The sequence below is a fragment of the Lacerta agilis genome, chromosome 6, assembly GCF_009819535.1.
Source record: "Lacerta agilis isolate rLacAgi1 chromosome 6, rLacAgi1.pri, whole genome shotgun sequence".
Taxonomy (NCBI): Eukaryota; Metazoa; Chordata; class Lepidosauria; order Squamata; family Lacertidae; genus Lacerta; species Lacerta agilis.
The window spans coordinates 47,132,032-47,154,313 of NC_046317.1; the positions used below are offsets into that span (position 1 = coordinate 47,132,032).

The window sequence follows — 22,282 nt, forward strand, 5'->3', positions numbered from 1 at the left end:
GAATCAGATGTGCTTAAACAAAAACAAAGAACCTAAAGGGTCCGTGCTCTAGAGATGCAGAGAAGATTAGCTAAGTTTGGATGCCTTCTGCACATGTCAATGTGATTGTTCACCGCTGCTTCAGTCCAGTTCTAGCATGGGAAGTTTCGAACCTGATGCAGGCCGAACTGCAAGAGCTTTTTCCTGCCCTTGCATTTGGTCTCGGAGGTATTTGATTTCCAACCGCTGCATTTCAATGATCCTCTCCGTTTCCTCCTCTGGATTCAACCGTAGGATGGTTGGAGTGTGCCGATCAGGGGAGGGAACTGGAGGAAATGGAAAAATCACATTGCTTGGTTGTAACTGTAGAAAATACCCCAAAGAGATGAGCCAGGATGAGGGATAGCCAGGAACACAACAGAAAGGACAAAAGGAAAACAAGGGTTGGAATTATTGGGCAATTTCCAAGGTCTACAGCAAGGAACAAGGCCCACTGACAGTTCCTGGACACTTCGCAACACTCCTGGACAATGCCTGTTCACCTGCCCCCTCTCTAAGCAGTAAGGAAGCAGTGAGAGGAGCTAAAGAACCTCTGCATATTTTTATCCTCTCTAACTCTCTCTAGGAGGTGGTAGGCTAAACTTAGGGAGTTGGCACTCACTAACAGCATCTTGTTCAATCCTCCTTGCAGAAAAGTAGAACTGAAACTGAATGGGAGTTGAAACACTTAGGCTTTTGCTTTGCTCACGACCAGTTGTTTTGCAAAGACAACTGTTACTGTGTTAATCCCAAAGCAATATGACTATAAAGTTGTAAGGTGCCTTTTTTAATTGGTTCAGCATCTACAATAGCAGAACATAATCTCTTAGATAATACAAAATACCAAAGTGAGTCCAGTACATGAGGGACTTACACATGCCAGCCAACTTTTGATCAACCCCTCTCACTGGCAATACAGCACCACCAACAGTTGCATGTGGCCCTTGGGAACAAAACAATTGCCCACCCCTGCTCTAGGGAAAAGGGGCCAAAAGGAAAGAAATGGAAACATTTTCTGGGAAGGAGCAGAAGGGGAAAGTGAGCTGAATAACAACATGGTTACCTAAGGATTGTGCTGGTTGCTTCTTGCGTTTCATAAGGAGCCCCAAGGTTGACTGGAGGTCAAGAACTTGAGTACGGGTGACCTTCAGTTCTCTCCGCAGCTCATTTATTTCCTTGATGAGGCTCACATTTTCCTACAGAAACAAGATGTAGCATAGCTAAGGTGGTATGAAATTTACTGTCTCTGTACACCAAAAAAGATTGCTGACATTGTGGGAAAGTATACTGATATGCAGAACAAGAGCAAGAGCTAAACAAAGCAGATGCTTTGGGGTATAAAGGAATGGAGGAAGCCTCTTGTGTTCTCCACATTTGCCAGGCATGCATTGCCTATCTATTAAAACAAAACAGGGGTTCTCCTGACCTCCGCAGAGCCAATTTAGGGGGCCACATGGAAAAGCCCGGTTGTGCCAGTAGAAGTTCTTGTGTAGGGCTTCTGCTGATGGGACTCGTTAAGTGAATCCCACCCACAGTACTTTTCAAATCCACATTTGAAATTCATTATTTAAACTGAAATTTCTGGACCTTCTGGACCTGGGAATGGAGGAAATAGAACTTTTTTCTTATAGCGGTTTAGAAGAGTGGACCTGCCCACTTCCCCTCACAGTGCTAGTACCTGCATGATGCGCACATAGTCTGCACGATGTACCTCGCCTTCTTTTATCACCTTCTTTTTCAGTGTTGCCAGGTTGCGCTCAAGATGCTCTCGCTGCCGTGTGTACTCTTGATGCAAGTCTGTGTCAACGCCAACAATTTCCACCTGATGAAGCAAATGAAGTGAGCTCAAAGGAAGTATGGTGGGTATCTGCTGCTGAGAGAGAAGAACTTTCACTTACCATATCTGCCTTCTGCACATACTTTTCATAGATATCCCGGATGCTTTCCTTCAGTTTCTTGGGTTCCTGGATGAGGCCCACACAGTTGTGAAGATCTGTTTTAAATCGCTTGACAAGTGCTTCCATGTCTCGTTCCTGCAGTCAGAGGAACACCAAAACTTGATGCAGCAGAATACATTGCCTGTTGGTGAGGCTTCCTTGCTCTGGATCAAATTACATCTCACAAATTGTCTGTGGGACAAATACTGGCCAGAGGGTACCCAATGTATCGGGACAGTGGTAGGTTGGACCCGTTAAACATTTCAAATCCCACAATACTTCTTCATCACTTGAATTTCCAGATCTACATAGCTTGATAACCGACAGCTGAATGTATAAGTTGTCTTCAGGAAAAAGCAGAGCATTCAGTTTTAGGAAATACAAAATAATGTGAAAGCCTGAAATGAAATTGTTGTTTTACATATGCAAGTCATCAAGTCATGGACAGGCATGTGTGAAGTCACCTATTAAATTATTATATTAGAGCAGCCCCAACACATTGCTCTAATGTGAAATTTAAACACTAGATTCAGTGGAAGAAAATTTCAATTACCATTACAGAATCATAAAGATGGAAGGAAACTTTAGAGGTCATCTTAGTCTCTATATGACACCCTAAAGAAGGACCAGTTATAACTTAGTGTACCACATTTTTCAGCTGCCATTTGACACACCTTTTGCATCTCTTTGTGCATCTCCCGGTCTGTGGCTTTCAGTTTTAGCCGTAGCTCTGATATGTTCAGTTCCAGTTGTGTGTTCTGCTTGTGGAAACGTTCCAGCTCTCCTTCCATCTGCACAGATGCATGAGAAGAGGGGAAATTTTTAAGGAGGCCTGTGGCCTGCTATGGTCTTCAAGCTGGCCCAGCTTCAGGGGTGGGAGTGGACTGCCTAATCTGCTTCTCACCTCCTGGATCTGCTCCTTCATAGCTTTGATATCATTCTCACGTGGCTCTATTTGCTTCTTCAACTCCTTTATTTTATAATCTAGTACAAATTTGAACTTCTCCAGTTCTTGGTTTTTTTTCTTTAGATCGTAAATTCGCTTCTCCTGGGGCAAATAAAATAGAGACATGAAGTGAGTGGTGTCTAAAGAGACACAAGGGTCTCTTACAACTTCAGCCCTACATCAGTGGAGTCAAGAGACAATGCGTGGGACGATGGCATATGAGGAGGAAAAAGGAAAAGTGTCAGAAATATCAGAGAAGAGATAACGAATTCTAAGCTCCATCCTTCAGACTGGGAGGCAGACACAGAGAAGCATTGCTTAGTGGGTCAGAGCCTTTGTAGATTTGAACAGCAAAATCCAGCTGGGGGTAGACGGGTGGGAAAGGAGCATAGATCCAAGCACCTCACCTTGTCTTGAATGGTCTCATCTCTTTCTTGAATCTCTCTCTTCAGCCCCTGGATGTCCTTCTCTAAGGCTTTAATGATTCCTTGCAACTTTTGCTGCTCCACCTTCATTGCCTCAATGTCACTGCAGCGCTCTTCAATCTCTTTCTGCAGACTGTTGAACTAGAGAAAAAAGCATAAGGTATCTTTCAGTCTGAAGCCAGTGTCTCACTCAGCAACAGTTCCATGAGAACTGCTGACAGGAATCAGTGAAAGCTACATGGTGGGCATCTCCATATCCCTGTACAGCTGATGCCTTCAGGAAGCAGAGCTGATAGTGGCCCATCAACTGATGGACAGTGAGTTCCAAACCTGCAGGATTGGCTGTGCAACCAAATCTCTAATGGGAAACTCAGTCAAACAGCTGGTTCTTGCAGAGAGGAGCTTTGCCAACCCTATACTGGGTGCTTGGAAAATGCTGAGCATGCCAAGCACTTTGCACAGAAATTCCCAAACACCTAATAGGCAGCTGGATATTGGGAAGCACTGCATAAGGGAGTTGGACAGATGGGTGGGATGACCCACCTGTCAATCATCTGACAATTAAAGAAAAACAAGCATGCAAGGGCCATTTGTACAATTAACATAACATTTAATTTGGCCCTTTGCTAGCATTCCAGCCTTTAGATAAAACCTTGCAATTTAGGAAATAATTTTACATTAGATGTAAAACAGATTTTTTTTGACATTTCTGTGACATTGTTTCAATGGACAGTTGGGTATTAAAATTTGTGTTGCTTTTTATAATTTTAATCTACTCTTATTATCTATTTTTATTGTCATTTTGTTGGTGGAGAAAGTGGTATATACATCTTGAAATAAATGATCACAAACCAGAAGTCTGATAGCCTGAAACAGGTGAGTATACCTTCTTCCTCATGATTCCTGTCTCCCCTTTTAGCCGCAAATTTGATTCTCTTTCCTCACGAAGTCGCCTCTCATACTTAATTTTTATGTCCTGGATTTCTCGATCCTCATCTTCTTCAATTTGCTTCTTAGTTTCCTCAAATTCTCGGAGCTGAGTTCTTGATTCATCTTGAGCCTGAAAGTTAGGAAGGAGAAAAGTAAAAAGGAGGAGTTAAAGGAGCCACACTGTTAAGGGATCAGAATGAAATGATTGCCTGGGAGAGGCAAGACCCTGGGCTAGTTTGGAGATGAGACAGATTGAAACAAGCTCTCCGGGGATGACAATGCAGCAACATGATGTTACAGTGCTGGAGGCTTAATTACATGTTACAAAAGCACTGAATGACCCCAGTTCATAAATTAGTGGTGGATAAATGGATCTGACCAGAATACAAGCACCAGATTTTTACCTCCACCAACCTTGCAGGTGAACTCTGACAGGTGGGTGAGTCTGGATATAAAAAGTACATGTATGGAAAGGTGAATGGTAGAAACATCCAGCTACTTATGTCACTCTGAGTACAGTAAGGATGGAAAAATGAGAGTATTGACTTCAGCCAGAAAGGACAGGTGAGTAGGGTTGAGCATAATCTACTTGAAGAGTACTTTAAACTAGCATCTCTGTAGTTGTGAAACTTGCTTAGTAGGATCCAGTAGAGTGGCTCTTTTTTGGGGGGGGTGTTATTGGAACGTTGTTTTTATTTCGATTATATATTTTTGTGGTTTTTATGTTGATATTTTCTATGAACCAGCCTGAGACCTTCTGGTATAGGGAGGTATGTAAATCCAATAAATAACCTGCCACATACAAGCTTCAATATACAAGCTTCTGGACAATGATTAAAGAACAGTGTTCCTTTTGTTTTAAGTATGAATGTTGTCAGACAGAGACTTTTTGTTGGCGTGGTTTACTTTTACTTTTTCAAATATGGCAACCTTATCTAAACCAGAAACAGGTCAGCCTGCCTAGGGGTTTTATCTGAGAGAACTGTAAGTGGCACTCAGGGAAGAAGAAGACTGGAAAGATCTGTGTTTGGGATGGGAGATGTCTGCCTAATCAGGAGGGGCAAGGACAAGAGTGTACACAGATCAGAGCTCAACTTCAGGGCACAGCTAGTGGAAGTCAGAAGAGTGATGAAGGGCTGAATCAGTAGTAACTTCAAGCATAGTAGAACTGTGCCCATCCTTAAGAATAAATAAAAATAAAACCATCACAGCTCATACCTCTTCCAGCTGAGTGGTTTTCTCAAGCAGCTTTGCCTCATAATATTCTGTCAGCTCCTCCAGCGCCTGGTTTTTGTGCTCTTCCATTTCATGAAGCTGCTTCTCATAGTCCTCCTGCATGCGTTGGGATTTCATCTGAAGCTCTTGGTACTTCTCAAACTCCAGCAGAAGCTTCTGGTTATTGCCAGATTCTGACCCAAAGAGTGAGCAAAAAACAAATCAATGTGTGTGTGGGGGGGAGATGTATTACAGAGTAAGGTATGTCTTGTCCTCTCCCAGTTATCCTTAGTCTTAGGGAGCCGTTTTAGACCCAACATCTTGGTGCCTGCTCACATTTCTCTCCTCTAGCTCATACTATTCCTCGATCACTAGCTTTGAAGCCCCATTTGCACACTCTTTACAGGTGTGTCTACATCAGAACTTCATACTCAGTAGTTCTGGCTCTTTAGGCACAAATGAAAATACTGGGGGATTAACTTCTGCATGCCATCCCCCCAAAAGTGGAAATTATGTGACGTGCATAATGCTGTGCAGATGCTAAGATGATACAGACTGCAACTTCCGCTTTTGGGTGGGAGGAAGATGGCCGAAAATTCCAACTCTCCCGAGTCTCACGGGGTAATTAGGGGCTGAGATGGGAGTAAATCAGCCTCCCGAAATCTTCCCAGGATCGGTGGGAAGAGCTGCCTCGTCCGCGATGCCCATTAACCCTGTCCCAACCTCTGAGGAGGGAGGGAAAGGGGGGTTTGGACGCATAGCCCCCGAGAGAACTTCGGCTCTCCCTGACGCCACTCTTCCTGCCCTGGGTTCCAGGACTTAAGTGAATAATTCGGTAATGTTTTGGACTTGCTTCAGACAAGAAGGAGAAGAGATATTTTGCTTAAAAATCCAGCCACCGAGAAGATAAGAAGAAAAGAGGACTGTAACATTCTATCGGTATGTGGGAATTGAATGAAGGGGGGGGAGCCTTGTTTCATGCTATGGAGTTTGGATATTTCTGTGGGCAAAACCCCCCTTGAAGAAACGCTCTTAGTATTTACAAGTGAGATTGGAGATAAACTGTGTGGAAAGGAATTTACGACATAATTACACCCCTGGCTGTTTGGTTGCCTCTTTACCTCTGTTAGAGACTTAGCCGACTTCTTGGAGTGTCTGGAGTGATTTATGACGCAGATTAATTAGAGGTCGACTGCAGCAGATCGGGCTGTGAAAGTCATAGAGAGTGGAAATGCCATAAACTTTTTTAAAATGTACGAACTTATATATGGAAAGGCTCCCACTCTTGGAAAGACTTTGAAGCAGCCAGAAAGATTTAAGCAAGCGCAAAATATGGAATTCATCGAAGTTAAGTTAAGATGGCGACCGTTGAGATGGGACTTTTGGATAAGAACGAGAGGTGCCGCGCCAGGGGGGTGGAAAAGAGTATGGACATAAAATCCACACAGTCAGGATGGATTTTGGTTGTTTTATCTCACTTGTGAAAGCACTCAGTGGCATGAAAAAAAAAATGAAAAGAAGGACAACATCAGAAAAGAGATGGAAGACACCGGACTACGGAAGGCAATGAAATTAAGAGGATGATCGAGATCCTGATTGTCTGAAGCAAGGGAAGTCTTAAAAGAAAAATCTAATAATTCGGCAATTTATTTGGACTTATTTGGACTAATTGGGTTATATGGATTAATTGATATTTATAAATATATGATGTGATTTTTATGATTGGAAAAGTTAATAAAAATGATATTAAAAAAAAAAAAAGATGATACAGACTGCTCCACTTATGGTGGCTTTGCAATGACAGTAATATACCGATGGCCATGGAAGAAGTGCGCAGTACAACCTTGTTTCTGGGTGGCTTGCAGAGATAAGATCCTTTAAAAATGTATCTCCAGTTTTCAGAAAGTTACCTAACCTATGCCCTGCTTATCTATTGCCCCTTATGTTCTTCTTTATTAGGTTTGCTCATTTCTTCCTGCCTTTATTGGCAGGGAGATATAATTATAATTAAAAATATGAGTTAATTCCAGTTACTTTCAAGCAAATTATTGTCAATATGCCTATGTAGACTCTAAGTTGCCCCTTTGCCATGAGCGACAAACACTCAGCACAGGGAAAGGTTTTCTTTCTTCATCTTTCACCATGGGGACTGAAGCCCTTTCTCACAGTCTGCAGGAAAGTGTGACTTAAAGTCCTCCTAACCTAGGTCTTGCACCTCTCTTGCCTGCTTCTCCGTTAGTTCTGCAACTTGTTCCTGGTGCTGCGCTTCCTGCTTTTCTTTATCTGCTTTCAAAACCTGAAATACATAGAGATGACAATTACACCTGAAACTAGGCATACCAACCTTCAAATCCCTCAGGTGACTGCATGATGGGAAAAGGAAGACACAATAATGCTGAGAGTTGTAGTTATTGCTTGACCCTCACCTGGTTTTTGGTTTTCAGTGATTCCATTTCCTGGATGAATTTCTCAGTTAGTTCTTTAATCTTTTCATTATAATTCATGTCCTTGAGGCGCAGTTGGTACTCATTTTCCATCTTCAGTTCCTCTACACGTGTCTTTAGTTCTAACATGATCTGAGTCTGCAGGGTAAGGAATCATAAGAAAAGAAGTTGGTGGCAAAACATTCAGATATGCAAATTAAATAAAAATCTACTGTACACAGTATCTTGCCAGATCTGTATTTTAGGGCTGTTTCATATGTTAAATTTTTCATGGATACACACAAGGCATTTCAGGTGGAATTCAAAACGGTAGCCTTCAAATCATTCCATTAGTGCAAGCATTCTAGCATGCCAGGCAGAACAATGCCCTCTCTCTTCCCCCACCCCCAAATGCTATTCTGGGGGTTCTCCCAACCCCCACCGAGCCCATTTCAAGCAGGTGGGGAAAGAAGCCCTACTGCACAAGCGGAAGTCCTTGCACAGGGCTTCCACTGATGGGTGCCAGTTAGGTGAATCCTGCCCTTCACGTTTATCTGAAAAACTATCATATATAAAGACAGCACCGCTTCTTGGCCTTTTGGCTAACATCAAGTGTAGTATATATAAAGATAGCATATATTGTATCTGGCCATATATATGCATTTCCTATAATATGTGAAGTAGGTTTCAGGACAGGAAGCAATGTAGCTCACGAGCTACATTTTAAGCATACAATGTTTGATTCTTGTATTATAAGGCTAATTCAAACCTGCTGTCATCTGTCTACTAAGGCCATGATATGTACTGGGAAAGTGCCCTCATGGAGATAAAGCACATTTGGGTTAGTTGATACAAAGTCTTCTGATGTGTTCACTTCCCACTTCAAAACTCATACATACTGACCTTCTCTTCCATGTCTGTTCTAGTGATCAATACTTCATCAGAGTATGGCACATCTCTCTCCCTTTTCAATCCGCGCCCTTCTTTGTCATAAACTTTCCAAATAAATATACAGCCATCCTCTGCAGATGTTAGTAGGAACTGATCATCAGCTGTTATGGACATCTGTGGAGAAAAAAGGCATACTGAACTCTAATAAAACACAATTGGAGAGTCAGAGAAAAGAAAGGGCAGTTGGCAGAATCAGAAGAAGATGCTCTGGTTGGATTAGTAAGGATCAATTAGCCAATGTTTTAAAAATATATCCATCTCTTTGCCTCTAGTGATATCTCTTTTCTTCTTCTCCACTTTCTCCATTATGCTCCAAGCATTCCCCTTGCCATTTGTCAGGCTGCTGTCCATTCCTCAGAATCCATTTAATTAACATCTTGTCCTTGTTTTCAGTGGCTTTTCCACTCGCTCTCATTATTAGTCTCAGTCTTATCTTTTTAATGAGGTACAGTAGTAGACTGATTTTAAACATGACACCAAGAAGTACAGTCACCCTCACCCCCTTGCTCTCAGCATTACTGGAACCTATGGTGAAAGTATCAGAGATAAACAAGCCTTCTGGATGAAATAACATTTTAAAAAATAGTACTGTACAGCAACAATGTTGTAAATGTTGCACTCCAGCGTCTGAGAAGCTAGCAACCCAGAGAGATTTTCCCTACACTCTCGCAGCTACAACAAAATAAAAAATAAAAAATTCCTTCCAGTAGCACCTTAGAGACCAACTAAATTTGTTCTTGGTATAAGCTTTCGTGTGCATGCACACTTTTTCAGATTGAAGAAGTGTGCATGCACACGAAAGCTCATACCAAGAACAAACTTAGTTGGTCTCTAAGGTGCTACCGGAAGGAATTTTTTTTTTTTTTATTTTGTTTTGACTATGGCAGACCAACATGGCTAACTACCTGTAACTCTCCCAGCTACATACACTCAGCTTGGAAAACTCCCGAGTATGAGGCTGATGGGTGTAGTGTTTAGGTAGAACTCATTCTCATTACTTTCCCCATTGCTGCGATTACAGACTCTGTTGTCTATTGTCATTCTTATTAAGGTACTTTGATACACGATAAATATATCATATTTAGGTATGCCCATTTGTGGCTCATTGCATGATATAATGTGTGCCTCCCTTCATTATTTGTTGCTGCAGACTCAGAAAAAGAAGGGATAAATAAAGGCTATGGCAATTAAGTTGACCTGGAGACTGACTTGGCCTTTACCTTGGTGACTGGACCAGCATGGGCTTGGTATTCATTGAATTCCTTGTGCACAGGTAGTGGGTATTTCATGGACCGAATGGTCCCTGCAGAGGTTCCAGCGAACACCATGCGTCCAGAATGAGATACCACTATGAAAGTGTAGGCAACTTCAAAAGTGGGCACTTCTCGCAGTATCTGAAAGAAAGGACACCCATCATGCTTTTAGCAAGTCACTCAGCAAGGATTAAATTTGCACTGGAAAATGGCAGAGGGTACATAAATCCACCATTCATTCTCTCCACTGTGAATGTCTTGTTATCCTCTCAACGCCTCAAAAGTCATGAATTTCCCTCTCAACTTTATAACTGGGAAGAAACCCACAATTTTTTTGCAACCAAGGCAAGGTATAGATTTCCTAGATGGCTACACTCTTATAGAGAAGAAGGAAACTATGAACACAACTGTCACTACATGGGATAGGCAACCACTGGTGTTAAAAGCGGGGGTGGGGGTGGGACTGCAAGCCACAGCACTGGGTTCATTGAGCTTAACTTCTGCATTGTTTGCTGCACTTTGATCAGCTCCATAAGTGTCTGCACATGAGCTCACCGCAGAATCACAGATCTCCTTGATGCTATGATCAGATCCGACAGCAAATATGACTTTTGCATCGGGTGATATTGCCACTCCATTGTAGCTGCAGGACTTGAGCACACACTCGGATTCTCTCTTGCCATTCTGGAGGTTCCATTCATATACTGCCCCATCTGTGCCACAGGAGATCAGTTTATAGTCATCCAAGCTCCACACAACTGCGCGTACCTGGGGGGGGGGGGAGAATATATATAGAATGCTCAGGCAATCCTTACTTAGGCACAAGAGACAGGTTGCTGCTTGGTACCCTGCCTGTTTACCTGGTGTCATTGCATCAAACCTTTTACATAAGAGACTCACAGAACACAGCCCCTTTCAACCCTGTGTCCTTTGTGCTCACAGTTTACCTGTAAGCAGTTAAGATAAAGATTCCCATTATAATCCAGCAGAGGGTCAGGAATTATGTTCATGAACTGAATCCAGAGTTATAACAGCTCACACATTTGGTCTCCAAACACATCATAGCCAATGGCAAGGAAAGGTCTGCAGATTACCTGTTGCTCCTCAGGTTTTGTCCTCCCCTGCTCAAAGTTCTATGCCTTTTTTGACAAATCAATAAAAAGTGAATAACAAATAACATGCTCTGTAGTTTTCGAACCCATTTCTAATAACTCAGTTTAAAAGGTATTCACTTCATTTTCACCTTGCTCTCGTGTATATTGTAATAACTTAAAATTGTTTATAAATACTGGAGTCAATTATAAAATTATTTATGAAACTCTTCCAAATTATAAGAAATTGTCTGCCTAGTTGCCTGGAGGCAATTCTCATCACAGAAGAGTGGCTATTTACAAACTTGCTTTATTCTGTTTAACCTTTTCCCTTATTGCTAATAAGTCTTATCTCATTCCATCCCAGATAGTCCCCTTGCTTTCACTATAAATTGGACTCAGAGCACAAAATGGTGAGATAAGAGGGCACTGAACCGCTGTATGTAATCATGGGTGGAACTTATGGAGATATATCAAAACATTTCATAAGCTTGGAATTTACCTGTTTGTGATCACTAGGGCATCAAAGCAGGGCTGATGACAGTTCAAGAAATTCATTGGGTCAAAGTTCTTAAATTCAGGATATTTCAAATCTCTTTTGCACTGATATTTGGGAGGCCAATTACGGCAAGGGATGTTGGAGGGAAAGTCGTCTCCACAGTCATCTAACAGGTTGTTGGCAATTCAGTAAACAAACATTAAATAATATATCTGTTTTCTTGATAAGCCGAGCCCAGACAAACAAAAGCACTTTTAAGCCCTACTATTTCAGCAAGAGAAATTTAAGCACATTCCTATTAAAATCAGTAGTAAGTGCCACTGAGTTCAATTGGACTTACTGCCAGCTACATGTGTATAGGATTACAAAGTACTGTAAAAATGCTGGCTTTCTTTTAACCTAAGCTATTGCACATAGCAGAGGAGAAAGCTGATTCCACTGTTCGTGAAAAGTGATCCAAATTTTATCTGCACTGCCAGAGAACTATACTCAGGAGCACCTTGGAGTATTTTTAATCCTTCACTCCTATTCTTTAGTTTCTAGTTCCTTTGTAATAAAAAAGGAATTCAGCGATAGGCAGAGCCTCAAAACCAGCTTCTTGAGAGATCCTGTTATTTTGGCATTTCAAATATATTCAGTTTAATGTACTATTTTACCTGTATTGTAGGCATCACTTACTGACCTTCCCATTGTGTCCTTTCAAGTTAATGATGTTTTCAAAACTTGTGGCAGAATAAATGTGAATCACATTTCCATTTACTGCTGCAAACAGATGACCTCCTGTACTGAAGGCACACTGTAGAGAGAAGTAGGAGACAGCATGAAGCAATGAGACTTCACATAGGTAACCTCTTTGTGAAGGTACCAGATATCCATAATTTGGAGGCCATGCAGAAAACAGCCTCTAATCATCCTTCATCACAACCAGATAACCAGATAACCAGATGTTGTCAGAGAGTGGTATTCTGCTATTTTGTGCCCCTCCATTGGCTCCAAATTTTGTCTGGGAAAGTGAGCTATTAAGAATCTAGCAAACTAGGACAAAGTTACTTGAGGGTCCCACTGAACTCTATTGAAATGGAAAAGTGAGTGTCCACACACTATACAGTGGACCCTCGGGTTACATTACCTTCAGGTAATGTGGCAAACCTGGAAGTGTATACTTCCAGGTTTCGCCACGCACACATGCACAGACACAGAAGCGCTCAATCACACTGTGTGTGCAGAAGGGCACCTCCGGTTACGAAGATTTCAGGATACAGCTGGGCCTCCAGAACGGATCCCGTTTGTAACCGGAGGTACCACTGTATACTGGCATGAGACCTTCTGAAATGCTTAAATGTTGAATCTTCCTTCAAATCCTAGCCTAATTGATTAGCAACAGAGAACCCTGAGACTTCAGATGTCTGTACAAGAAGTATCCTAAACTCTACCTAAATCGAAGACTCTCCTTATTCCAAAGGAAGAAGGCAATAGTCTTTTTGTGTATACCTGGAAATCACCCTTCTGGGATCACACCCTACTCTGTATTCCAGCAGAATGTGGGGAAATTCCTCTAGCATATTTGAGCAAAATCTCCCCCAGAAATTGTGTTCTGGTATGGGTTATTTTCTGAACACAGAAAAATAGTCTGTAGGTGTGAAGGGAGAGACCTGTTCCAAGCAAACGTGGTAACACAACTTACTAGTCATAAAATGCCTGTGTCACCTCCAAATCTGGTGTTCCCCATTCAAGCTCCTCCACCAGTTCCTTCCCCTGCACTGCTCACCTCTCTGCACCCTCGTACAGTGAAGTCCTTGAAAGTCCGGATGTCATCAATAAGCAGATTCATAAGTCGGAGTTTGTCAGCAAAACCGACCAACACATACAGTCCACTAGGGTGAAGGGAAAGTGCATATGCCTCTTCTTGGTATTCCTTGTACAGGTCCAGTGTGCTGCAGCAAGAGCAACCATGGCAATCAAAGCACACACCACACTTCTCTGCAACTAAGTTGTAACTAGTGCTATTTTTGGTCACAGTTCCCCCAAGAAGGTCAAATGCTGGGGAACAGTGAACAAAGGGGAACAAAGACAACTTGACAATGTCATAGATATACCAGTCCCTTTCAAAGCATACAACAGGGCAGCAAAAATAATTTTTCACATGACAGGTGGTTCATACTGTCAGGCAACCAAATTAATTCAGCATCACATGAGAATCAATTTGTATAACCAGAGCTAACAATAAAACTGCCATTTTTAAAACCTAAAGTTGATAAAAGTAATAGGTTTTCTAATTTTGATAGCTCCAGATTTTTAATGGATTTTTTCTGGATTTAGAACTAGAGTTATGTTTCTGTTACATACACAGGAGTCCCATGGAGTAGTATAATTATGTATCTAAACCTTGCCTATCAACCGATTTCTAGAGCAACCACCATCTCTTAATATTATTTTGTTCTCTGAGTAAATATAAGCACTTTCTGTTTATCAGAATTGGACTGACACTTGTCCTGATGATTGCCTGGGGCTCTGTAGTGAATTGCCACTCACTCATAGTCTGAGTAAAATTCATAGTCTGAGTACAAATCAAAAGGCCGTGCAACAGATCATGTCCCCTTACTTGTTTTCATAATTCCAGATGCGGACAGATTTGTCCAGTGAACAGGTAGCAACGAGGGGCTTGCGAATGCAGGTATCCAAGCCAGTAATGGAAGCAGAATGTATTGGGTGGTTCAGGTATTCAAAGTGAGCTGTCTCCCCCTAGTGAAATATCACAAACATGTTAGCTAGAGCTGCTCATGTGATGGTGTAACACCAGGCAACACTGAACTTCTCTCCATAGCGAAAGGGAGGCATTTGATATGTACTAAATTTATCAAAGCACTGGAAAGTCTAGTGACAAATAGGGCATTTATAGAGAAGTACACCAGTGACTATAGAAAAGTACCAGTACTCTGAAGAGGTCCAAACAGAAACAGCCGCTGCTGGAAATTTGACTGGAGAACAGACCTTACAAATCTTGGGGAGATTTTCTGCAAGAGGTATTTAAGATGGCTGAAATGTGTCCTTGCTGTCTCACAGAAGAACATGACATTTTGGATTGTTTTTGATGAGGATTACACCAACATGTCTATGCACTAGGGCAAAGGAGGTTGCAACAGGAAAGGCTGCCACTCTCTATATCCATAAATTGATACTGGCTATGGTCCGGATGGAAACACTAATGAAAGGCCTAAGTGCCGTGAGTCGTGTGGTCATGATATTGCTGCATGGTTATTGGTGCTTTCAATGTGAAGTTGCTATAGGAGTTATTCATTGCTGATATCATGACTGGTGAAGGAACTGTGCAATTGAGAGTATTCTTCATGTTGCTGGTTCTCCTTTCAACACTTTTTTAAAGGGTTGCTGAGTAATTAATTTGATGCAATCATATTACCAGACTGTCTTGGTTTCTTGTTTTCGTTCTGTTCTTTGCAGTACAAGAATATAAAATTACTTTGAACACCACATTTCCAAGTCGTTGCTAAGAACAGAGTGCTCTTAATGAACTCACCTTGCTCATCTCAGCTGCTGACATGGAGAGGAGATAGAGCTGATTCTTAGTTGTGCTGATCAGAAGTGTTTCCTCTGCAGGACTGAAGGCAATACACACAACATCCTGTTTGTCCGACTGGTTTGGATCATTGCTGCACTGGTCTTGAGGAATCTATGAAATAAAGCTGCTTAGTTAACTACTTTCCTAGATACATACTTTCTAGTCCAGTTTTGCAGCAGAGTAATAGATAATATTCCATAAACAATGGCAGCAAGATTACCTTAATAAAGATCTTCACCTTTAAAAGCACAGAGCCAAAATGGCACATGGGCCAAAAAATGGGCAGTTCCAGGGCAGAGAGGGCTTAGTCCATATCCTAAATTCCCTTAAATCCCAATCCTGACCCCTATGCTCACAATGTTATGCTGGTAAAATAGGGGATATAAAGGAAAGCATTTGAACTGAACACAATATCTACCACTACCTCACACTGTCAAACACTCTTGAGCCCTTGTGTTTTGAGGGATCGTAGAATCTTAGAGTTGGAAGGGACCCAAGGGTTATCTAGTCCAACCCCCTGCAATACAGGAATCGCCGCTAAAGCATTCATGACAGATGGCCATCCAGCCTTTGCTTAAAGACCTCCAAGGAAGGAGACCCATTGTGGGGGTCTGTTCCACTGCTGAACAACTCTTACCATCAGCCTGGGCAGTGGAGCAGAAGAAATAGAAGCATCATAGTACCACACACAAGGGAGGGATAAGTATAGTGATGGTTCATGAAGGTGGGGCAGTGATGTCCTCCCAGCAGCAGCAGCAGGATGAAGTGGTGGTGAGGTTGGGAAAGCATTGGCCATGCAGATGGGTGCACACCTACAAGGGTATAGCCACCATGGAGCTCTCCCAACCTCACTGCTGCCACCTAGCCTCATCCTGATGATCTCATCACTGCAGCTGCTGCAAGGATGTCCCCACCCCATGATTCATAAGGGCTAATGAAGATTACAGTCAACACAATCTCTTATCCAAGGCTCTCTCTTAGCTCTTCAGATCCCTCTGTAGGGGGGAGGGGGCTGGAGCTGGGGATGGAGAATGGGCTGTTTGGCTGGAACCATGTACTCCATTTTTGCTACTGTGACTCAGCAACATTCTCTTCCATCTGACCATGAGCTCCAATGAAGGGTGGAGGCAGGCTCCTCGCAGCTCACAAGCTCACTACTGCTACAATGATAATTCAGACGGTATAGGGTGGGCAAATAACAAGGTCTGCTGCGGCAATAACCTGCAGGGCTGGCAATCAATTAAACAAGCAGAGCAAAGAACAAGTATAGCAAGGTGGGATGACAGTGGCTGCAAGATGCAAACAGCAACCTGGGTGTGTGAGAGCAGCCAACTGGAAGGTGAGTGCTTCCCCTGATTGGCTTTGGCACCTGTAAGTGTGTGAGGACTTTCTCCAGCAGCCCTCACAATATCATATCCAAAGCTTGAACCTGAGACCTCCTGTATGCAAGACTTGTGATGCACCACAAGGTAGGGTTTGTCATTTAGCCACCTTGGACCTCATTGATATGGCTGGGTATTAGCAAATGCCTCATTATGTGTTTGTCTCCTGTCTGCGGCTGGGGTTGAGTGGTGCCTGGCACAGTGTGGATGCTAGTTCTGCTGAATCTCCTCCTTTTGCCTCCAACATTTATATTGCTGGTGAGCTATGCGATAAATCAAGCATTCCATGTCTCAGACACCTTACCTACCCGTATCTCTCGGCTTTCTCTGTAACCTTCCTTTTCGTCTGACTTTTCAAAGAGTAGAACAATCCCGGGACCAGCTGAACAAGCAAATCCCTTGGAATATGCAGCAATAGCAGAGACCCGAGGTAGAAATGCTTGCTGCTGTGCTTCAGTTTCACAAACCACCTCAGTGGAAATCTCAGGGGAATTGTGAGCAGGAAACTCAATAAGGCTTTAAAAAGAAATTCATCAATCAATCAGCAGCAGAGAAACAGCAAACAGTCTAACAAGTTCCAAATGTCAGTTGCAAGAGGCATAAAAAATGATTGTTGTTCATTTTAAACTTGTTTTTTCATTTCAGAGAAGCCACATAGTCCTAGTATCAACGTAGTTTCCCCTATTTGAAATTTTGTACACATATATTAGGACATAGGGGCGTGGGTGGTGCTGTGGTCTAAACCACAGAGCCTAGGGCTTGCCGATCGGAAGGTTGGCGGTTCAAATCCCCATGATGGGTTGAGCTCCCGTTGCTCAGTCCCAGCTCCTGCCCACCTAGCAGTTTGAAAGCACGTCAAAGTGCAAGTAGATAAATAGGTACCGCTTCGGTGGGAAGGTAAATGGCATTTCTGTGCGCTGCTCTGGTTTGCCAGAAACAGCTTAGTCATGCTGGCCACATGACCCAGAAGCTGTCTGCGAACAAACGCCGGCTCCCTCGGCCTATAGAGCAAGATGAGCGCCGCAACCCCAGAGTCGTCTGTGACTGGACCTAACGGTCAGGGGTACCTTTACCGTTACCTATTAGAACATAAATCTCATTGAACTTGCTATAACATTTCAAAGTCAATATTCTGAAGGGTTTAAGGAAGATACTAAAACTGCACACACCCACATTTACTCTGCATTCAGTGCCCTCTCACCACTGGTTTTTGAAGCCATGTCCATGCAATGTTAGCTACAATCCACATCTGTCCTGTAGTTGTTTGTGAAATACTGTGTTTTGATGTTTCTTGCCTCAATCCATGGTCAATCTGGATTGAATGCACCAATGAATGCACCATGCTCCCTCTGCCCACTGGTGTCGGCAGACGGCATGTGACTTGGAAACATATCCAACTGTACTGAGGTGTACAAGGACATGCCTATGCAATTCAACATGCAGCAGAGGGGAAATGACCTTGCTGCATTTTAAGTCAGTAATATATACAAAGCCTAACACTCCATTCCTAAGCATGCTTCTTGAATTTAATTAGTACTTTACACAAGCTTTTAAACGATATCTTATAAATTTCAGTTATTCATCCTCCAACAAGTGTGGCAGATCATGATTAGTCCCATTTGACAGTGAGACAAAACTGTTCCCATATGACAGTGGGACAAACGGTACAACCCTGTGCATGTCTATGCAGAAGTGAAGTCCCACTGAGTTCAATGGGACTCACATTGTGAAAAGTGTTTATAAAATGGGTGGACAACCTTTTCAAGCCTGAGGGCTGCCTCAGGGGCAATAACTTGTCTCAGAGAGGCAATACAGTCATGACCATGATACCATTTGTAGATCATAGTAAAACACATTATCTGCTGGAGCACATTGACCACTCCAGTGTCAATAGTTTGAAGGCAGTCTCACCTCTCTGAATCCTGTTGTGCTTCCTCCTTCTCTACTTCAGAGACTATCTCTTTGCGCTCAATACTTGTCTCCCAGCGAAGATCACCCGAGTCAAATAGGTAGATCTTGCCTGTGTCAGTGCCCACAACCACCTTCTCTTCAGAAAGCCAGGCATGAGACAGGTAGTTTTGAGGTTCCCCTCGCAAGAAGTTGGTCTGTTTTAAGGTTCCTTCTGTGTATCTAAATAGCTTGAAAATGCCATATCCCGTAACACAGACTTGGGTGTTATCCTGTGGATTGAAGCTCACCTGCAAAGGAAAACAACATAAAATAAATGATTACTTGATGAGCAACATGAACAATTGTCAGCTGATTAAAAAATTTAAGAGCAAAGGTCACCAGAGTGTTACAATACAAAATGTGTAAAAATGAAGGAAACAAACAGGAACAAAAATCATAAATATTTAAACATAATACTTCTGAAAAAAGGCCTTCATGATAAAACAAAGAGTGGAGTAGGGAATTGGCCCCATCCTTCTTTGTAACTGCACATTTCTGCCTAAGCAACCTAAATAAGAAACCTGACTCTAGCTATGAGCCACGTTTAGGACACAGTTTGTGAAATAAATAAGGATGTTACGCTGCAGTACAATTCTCAACCACTTGTTGCATCCATCTGTCTCAAGAGACAATGGAGTGCACCTCCAGGGGTGAAGTCAAACTGCTGTGTTAACAGCACCGAAGTGACCTCCCCAAGGCACAAACCTGGACAGTTTGGGTTTTGGGCTGCCCAAACAAGATCCTCCTCTTGGTCTTACTGATGTGGTTCAAAGGAAAGCAGAGCAATAAGTTTGGCACCAGCTTGGCTGAAGGAGCTGCCAGAATGAGAAGCACAAAGCGCCATACAACCATCATAGGGAATCCACCCTGGATTTGTGTAGGGTTTACTCCTTAGCCTTTTCTTCACCCAAAGATACCCCCTAAAAGGCAGTGGAGGTTTAAGATCTCCTAGATGGGCTACCTTCCCAGGTTGACAAACCCCATCTGCCCCTCACTTCCCTCTACAGCAGGGGTGGCCAACTCCCAAGAGACTGCGATCTACTCACATAGTTAAAAAACTGTCAGTGATCTACTGGCAGTTGATTTTTTTCAGAGAGGAGGTAAAACGTTGAACTTTTTTTTAGGGGAGCCACAGTTCTTCAGCTTCTTTGGGGGGAGCCAATGATCTACCAGTGATCTACCGCAGACGTCCAGTGATCTACCAGTAGATCACGATCTACCTGTTGGACATGCCTGCTCTACAGCATGTGCAGAAAACACCTCCTTGACTGTAGGACCCACTATTGGTCTCATCCGCTCTATCCTGTCTTCACATACAGAGGAAGCTCCTACCTGAACAACCTTTTGAGACCCATCATTTGCCATCACCTGGTTTAGCCAGCCAGTTGAAGACATTTCCCAGGGTATGGCTATCGCATGCTGACAGCTTCTAGGAGCCAGAGGTGACAGCTGAGTGCAGGGCGGGGACCAAAGGTAGACAAACTACCTCGGAGCACAATATGTCCCCCACCAGTAGTACTACCCCTCCCCTAACACTCCATACACCCTAAGAAAAAGACAAAAAGTATCTAAAGTATAATTGCTGATCTGCAATGCTTGTATACCCATTCAATCATGCAAGTTCTGTGTCTCAGACGTAATGTGTGAATGTGAACAGCAGATCTGAGATTTCACACTGAGTCTATCTCCATATGGCAGCTTTTCTAACTGAGGTCTCCAATGGTGGAGGCAGAGCCTTTCTCTTTGAGGCAATGACAAGTGGCAATAATTACCTCATGTACCTGTACTATACTGATGCATGTGGTGCTTCTCTTCTATGTTACCTGATAAAGAGGATTGTTCTGGACATCAACCTTGATAATTGCCATTGTTCTTTGCTTTTCCCACATCCAGTAGGCAAGGTTTGATTCTGGAGGTCCTGTCTGTGCCACTAGATATTTGGAATCAGGGGAAAAAGCTACACTAATAAATTCTTGGACCGCAAAATCAAAACTGTTCAAGATCTTCCGCTTCTTGCATGGGACGGATGACAGTTCATAGATTGTGATGGTAGGTTTATCCTGCAGTATCTCTGAAATAGCCAGATAGCGTCGATTTGGACTAATTGCCAGTGCTAGCATCCCTTGGCTCTTTTCTGAGCCTATAAAGCACAGAGAAAAAGCTTATGTGAGCTTCATGTAGGAACATTACATTTTCAGGAGCCAAGTCCAATATCAAGGATGCCCATGTGGGCTTCACCTTTTTTCAAAGACTTTAGGAAATAACTACATATTACTGAGATTAAACAGTTATAGAGATGATAATCCAGGAAACCGAAATCCCAATAATTTATCTGTTGTAGAGACACTGGCTCAGTTCACACATAACATTAAGGCAAACTATGTATTAGCATAGTTGAATCTATGTATTGGCATGAATGTGTGACTATGCACGTTCCCAGAGAGGGGATTGCAGTCACTTTGCTCCTTTACTAAAACAAGCCAAGCTTCAAACATTGGTTTACAAACTTGGCTTGTTTCAATAAACAATAATTAAATAATTAAAATAATTAAAATTTACCACCGTTTAGAATATAGACATAATGCCAAACGGTACGTAACCGGTAACAGAAGGTAGCGCTTCCAGTCTCATCACAGCCACCCTAGAGTAGAAAGAAGCATGCAAGAGCAAGGCCCATGGAATCATAGTCATAGAGTTAGAAGGAACCTCAAGGGTCATCTAGTCCAACCCCCTGCAATGCAGGAATCACATGACAGGTGGCCATTCAACCTCTACATAAAAATCTCACTCAGGTTCATTCACATGATACTAAACCATAGTTTCCTGAACATCTGTTTTGTTTATGACATTTTAATACCACTTAATATAATAAATATCTAAGCAGTTTATACAAAAATATTCCAAGGATACTCAGATGAATTGTTCAGCAACGCTTGACTGTAACCATCTCTAAAATATACACCTAATGGGAAGTTGCATTTTAAAACAGCATAAGCAAGAAGTGAAAATGTTTATATTTCACCTAAATCTAGACAGAACATAATAATGGGTAGAAGCCACTTTGCAACCAAGTGTCAGATCTGTAAATGACATTGTTGTGAAAACATATAAGAACAAATACTGTTATTATTTTTTGGAAACTATGAAGCTGTGTAAACTGAGTTTCCTACCAGCTTCAACCACGCTTTCCAACTTTAATGTGATACCTGGGTTCCGAGCCTGAATCTCTAACACTGCAACTATTTTTTAAAAAACAAACCCAGGTGGCTACTTTATTAGTAAGAAATAGCACAAGTATCATGTCTAAAATCTGAAAGGGAAGGGTCAGCAGCCAGGAATGCAGACGAAGCCTTGCCTATTTATAAGACTGATATTTTAGGTGGGTGGCTGGATGGCTGCACCTTCCCGCTTCCTTTCCTAAATTTCAGCCTTGGCAGTGAGGGGCCATGGGAGAGCAGGGGGTGGGGGGGGGGAGGAAGAGGAGGAAGCTGATTTACCTGGGATGAACTTCTGCCATTTCTGCTCAATGTGATATTTCACACAGCTATTCCCCGCAGGGTACACTATTATCTGTTCATCGAAGAAGCAAATATTATTTGCCACCCGAGACTGGAAGCCAAAGATGTGGAGGGCTTGCGCTACAATCACCGACATGGCGCCTGAGATTCAGCAAACTTTGCTGGAA

The 22,282-nt window shown here is 42.5% G+C and overlaps 1 protein-coding gene across 3 annotated transcripts; it reads right to left on the reverse strand.

Annotated features, from left to right (window-relative positions):
- Positions 1 to 43: 43 nt before the first annotated feature.
- Positions 44 to 22,279, reverse strand: CFAP57 (cilia and flagella associated protein 57). Of its 3 annotated transcripts, none has more exons than XM_033152419.1 (22): positions 22,095 to 22,279; positions 20,421 to 20,527; positions 18,559 to 18,845; positions 16,956 to 17,163; positions 15,224 to 15,376; positions 14,291 to 14,430; positions 13,457 to 13,622; positions 12,371 to 12,484; positions 10,654 to 10,866; positions 10,066 to 10,239; positions 8,798 to 8,959; positions 7,898 to 8,053; positions 7,674 to 7,767; positions 5,475 to 5,665; positions 4,213 to 4,386; positions 3,309 to 3,467; positions 2,860 to 3,003; positions 2,630 to 2,746; positions 1,917 to 2,051; positions 1,697 to 1,840; positions 1,082 to 1,214; positions 44 to 305 (listed from the first exon to the last, which is right to left on the reverse strand). In XM_033152419.1, exons 1-22 carry the CDS (start codon positions 22,249 to 22,251, stop codon positions 121 to 123), a joined length of 3,513 nt encoding a protein of 1,170 aa, XP_033008310.1. In that variant the 5' UTR covers positions 22,252 to 22,279; the 3' UTR covers positions 44 to 120. The 3 variants fall into 3 exon arrangements, with proteins under 3 accessions (XP_033008310.1, XP_033008308.1, XP_033008311.1); XM_033152417.1 differs by having other exon boundaries at positions 20,421 to 20,737; XM_033152420.1 differs by lacking the exons at positions 44 to 305; positions 1,082 to 1,214; positions 1,697 to 1,840; ... (3 more) ...; positions 3,309 to 3,467; positions 4,213 to 4,386 and having other exon boundaries at positions 5,505 to 5,665; positions 7,696 to 7,767; positions 20,421 to 20,737.
- Positions 22,280 to 22,282: the final 3 nt, after the last annotated feature.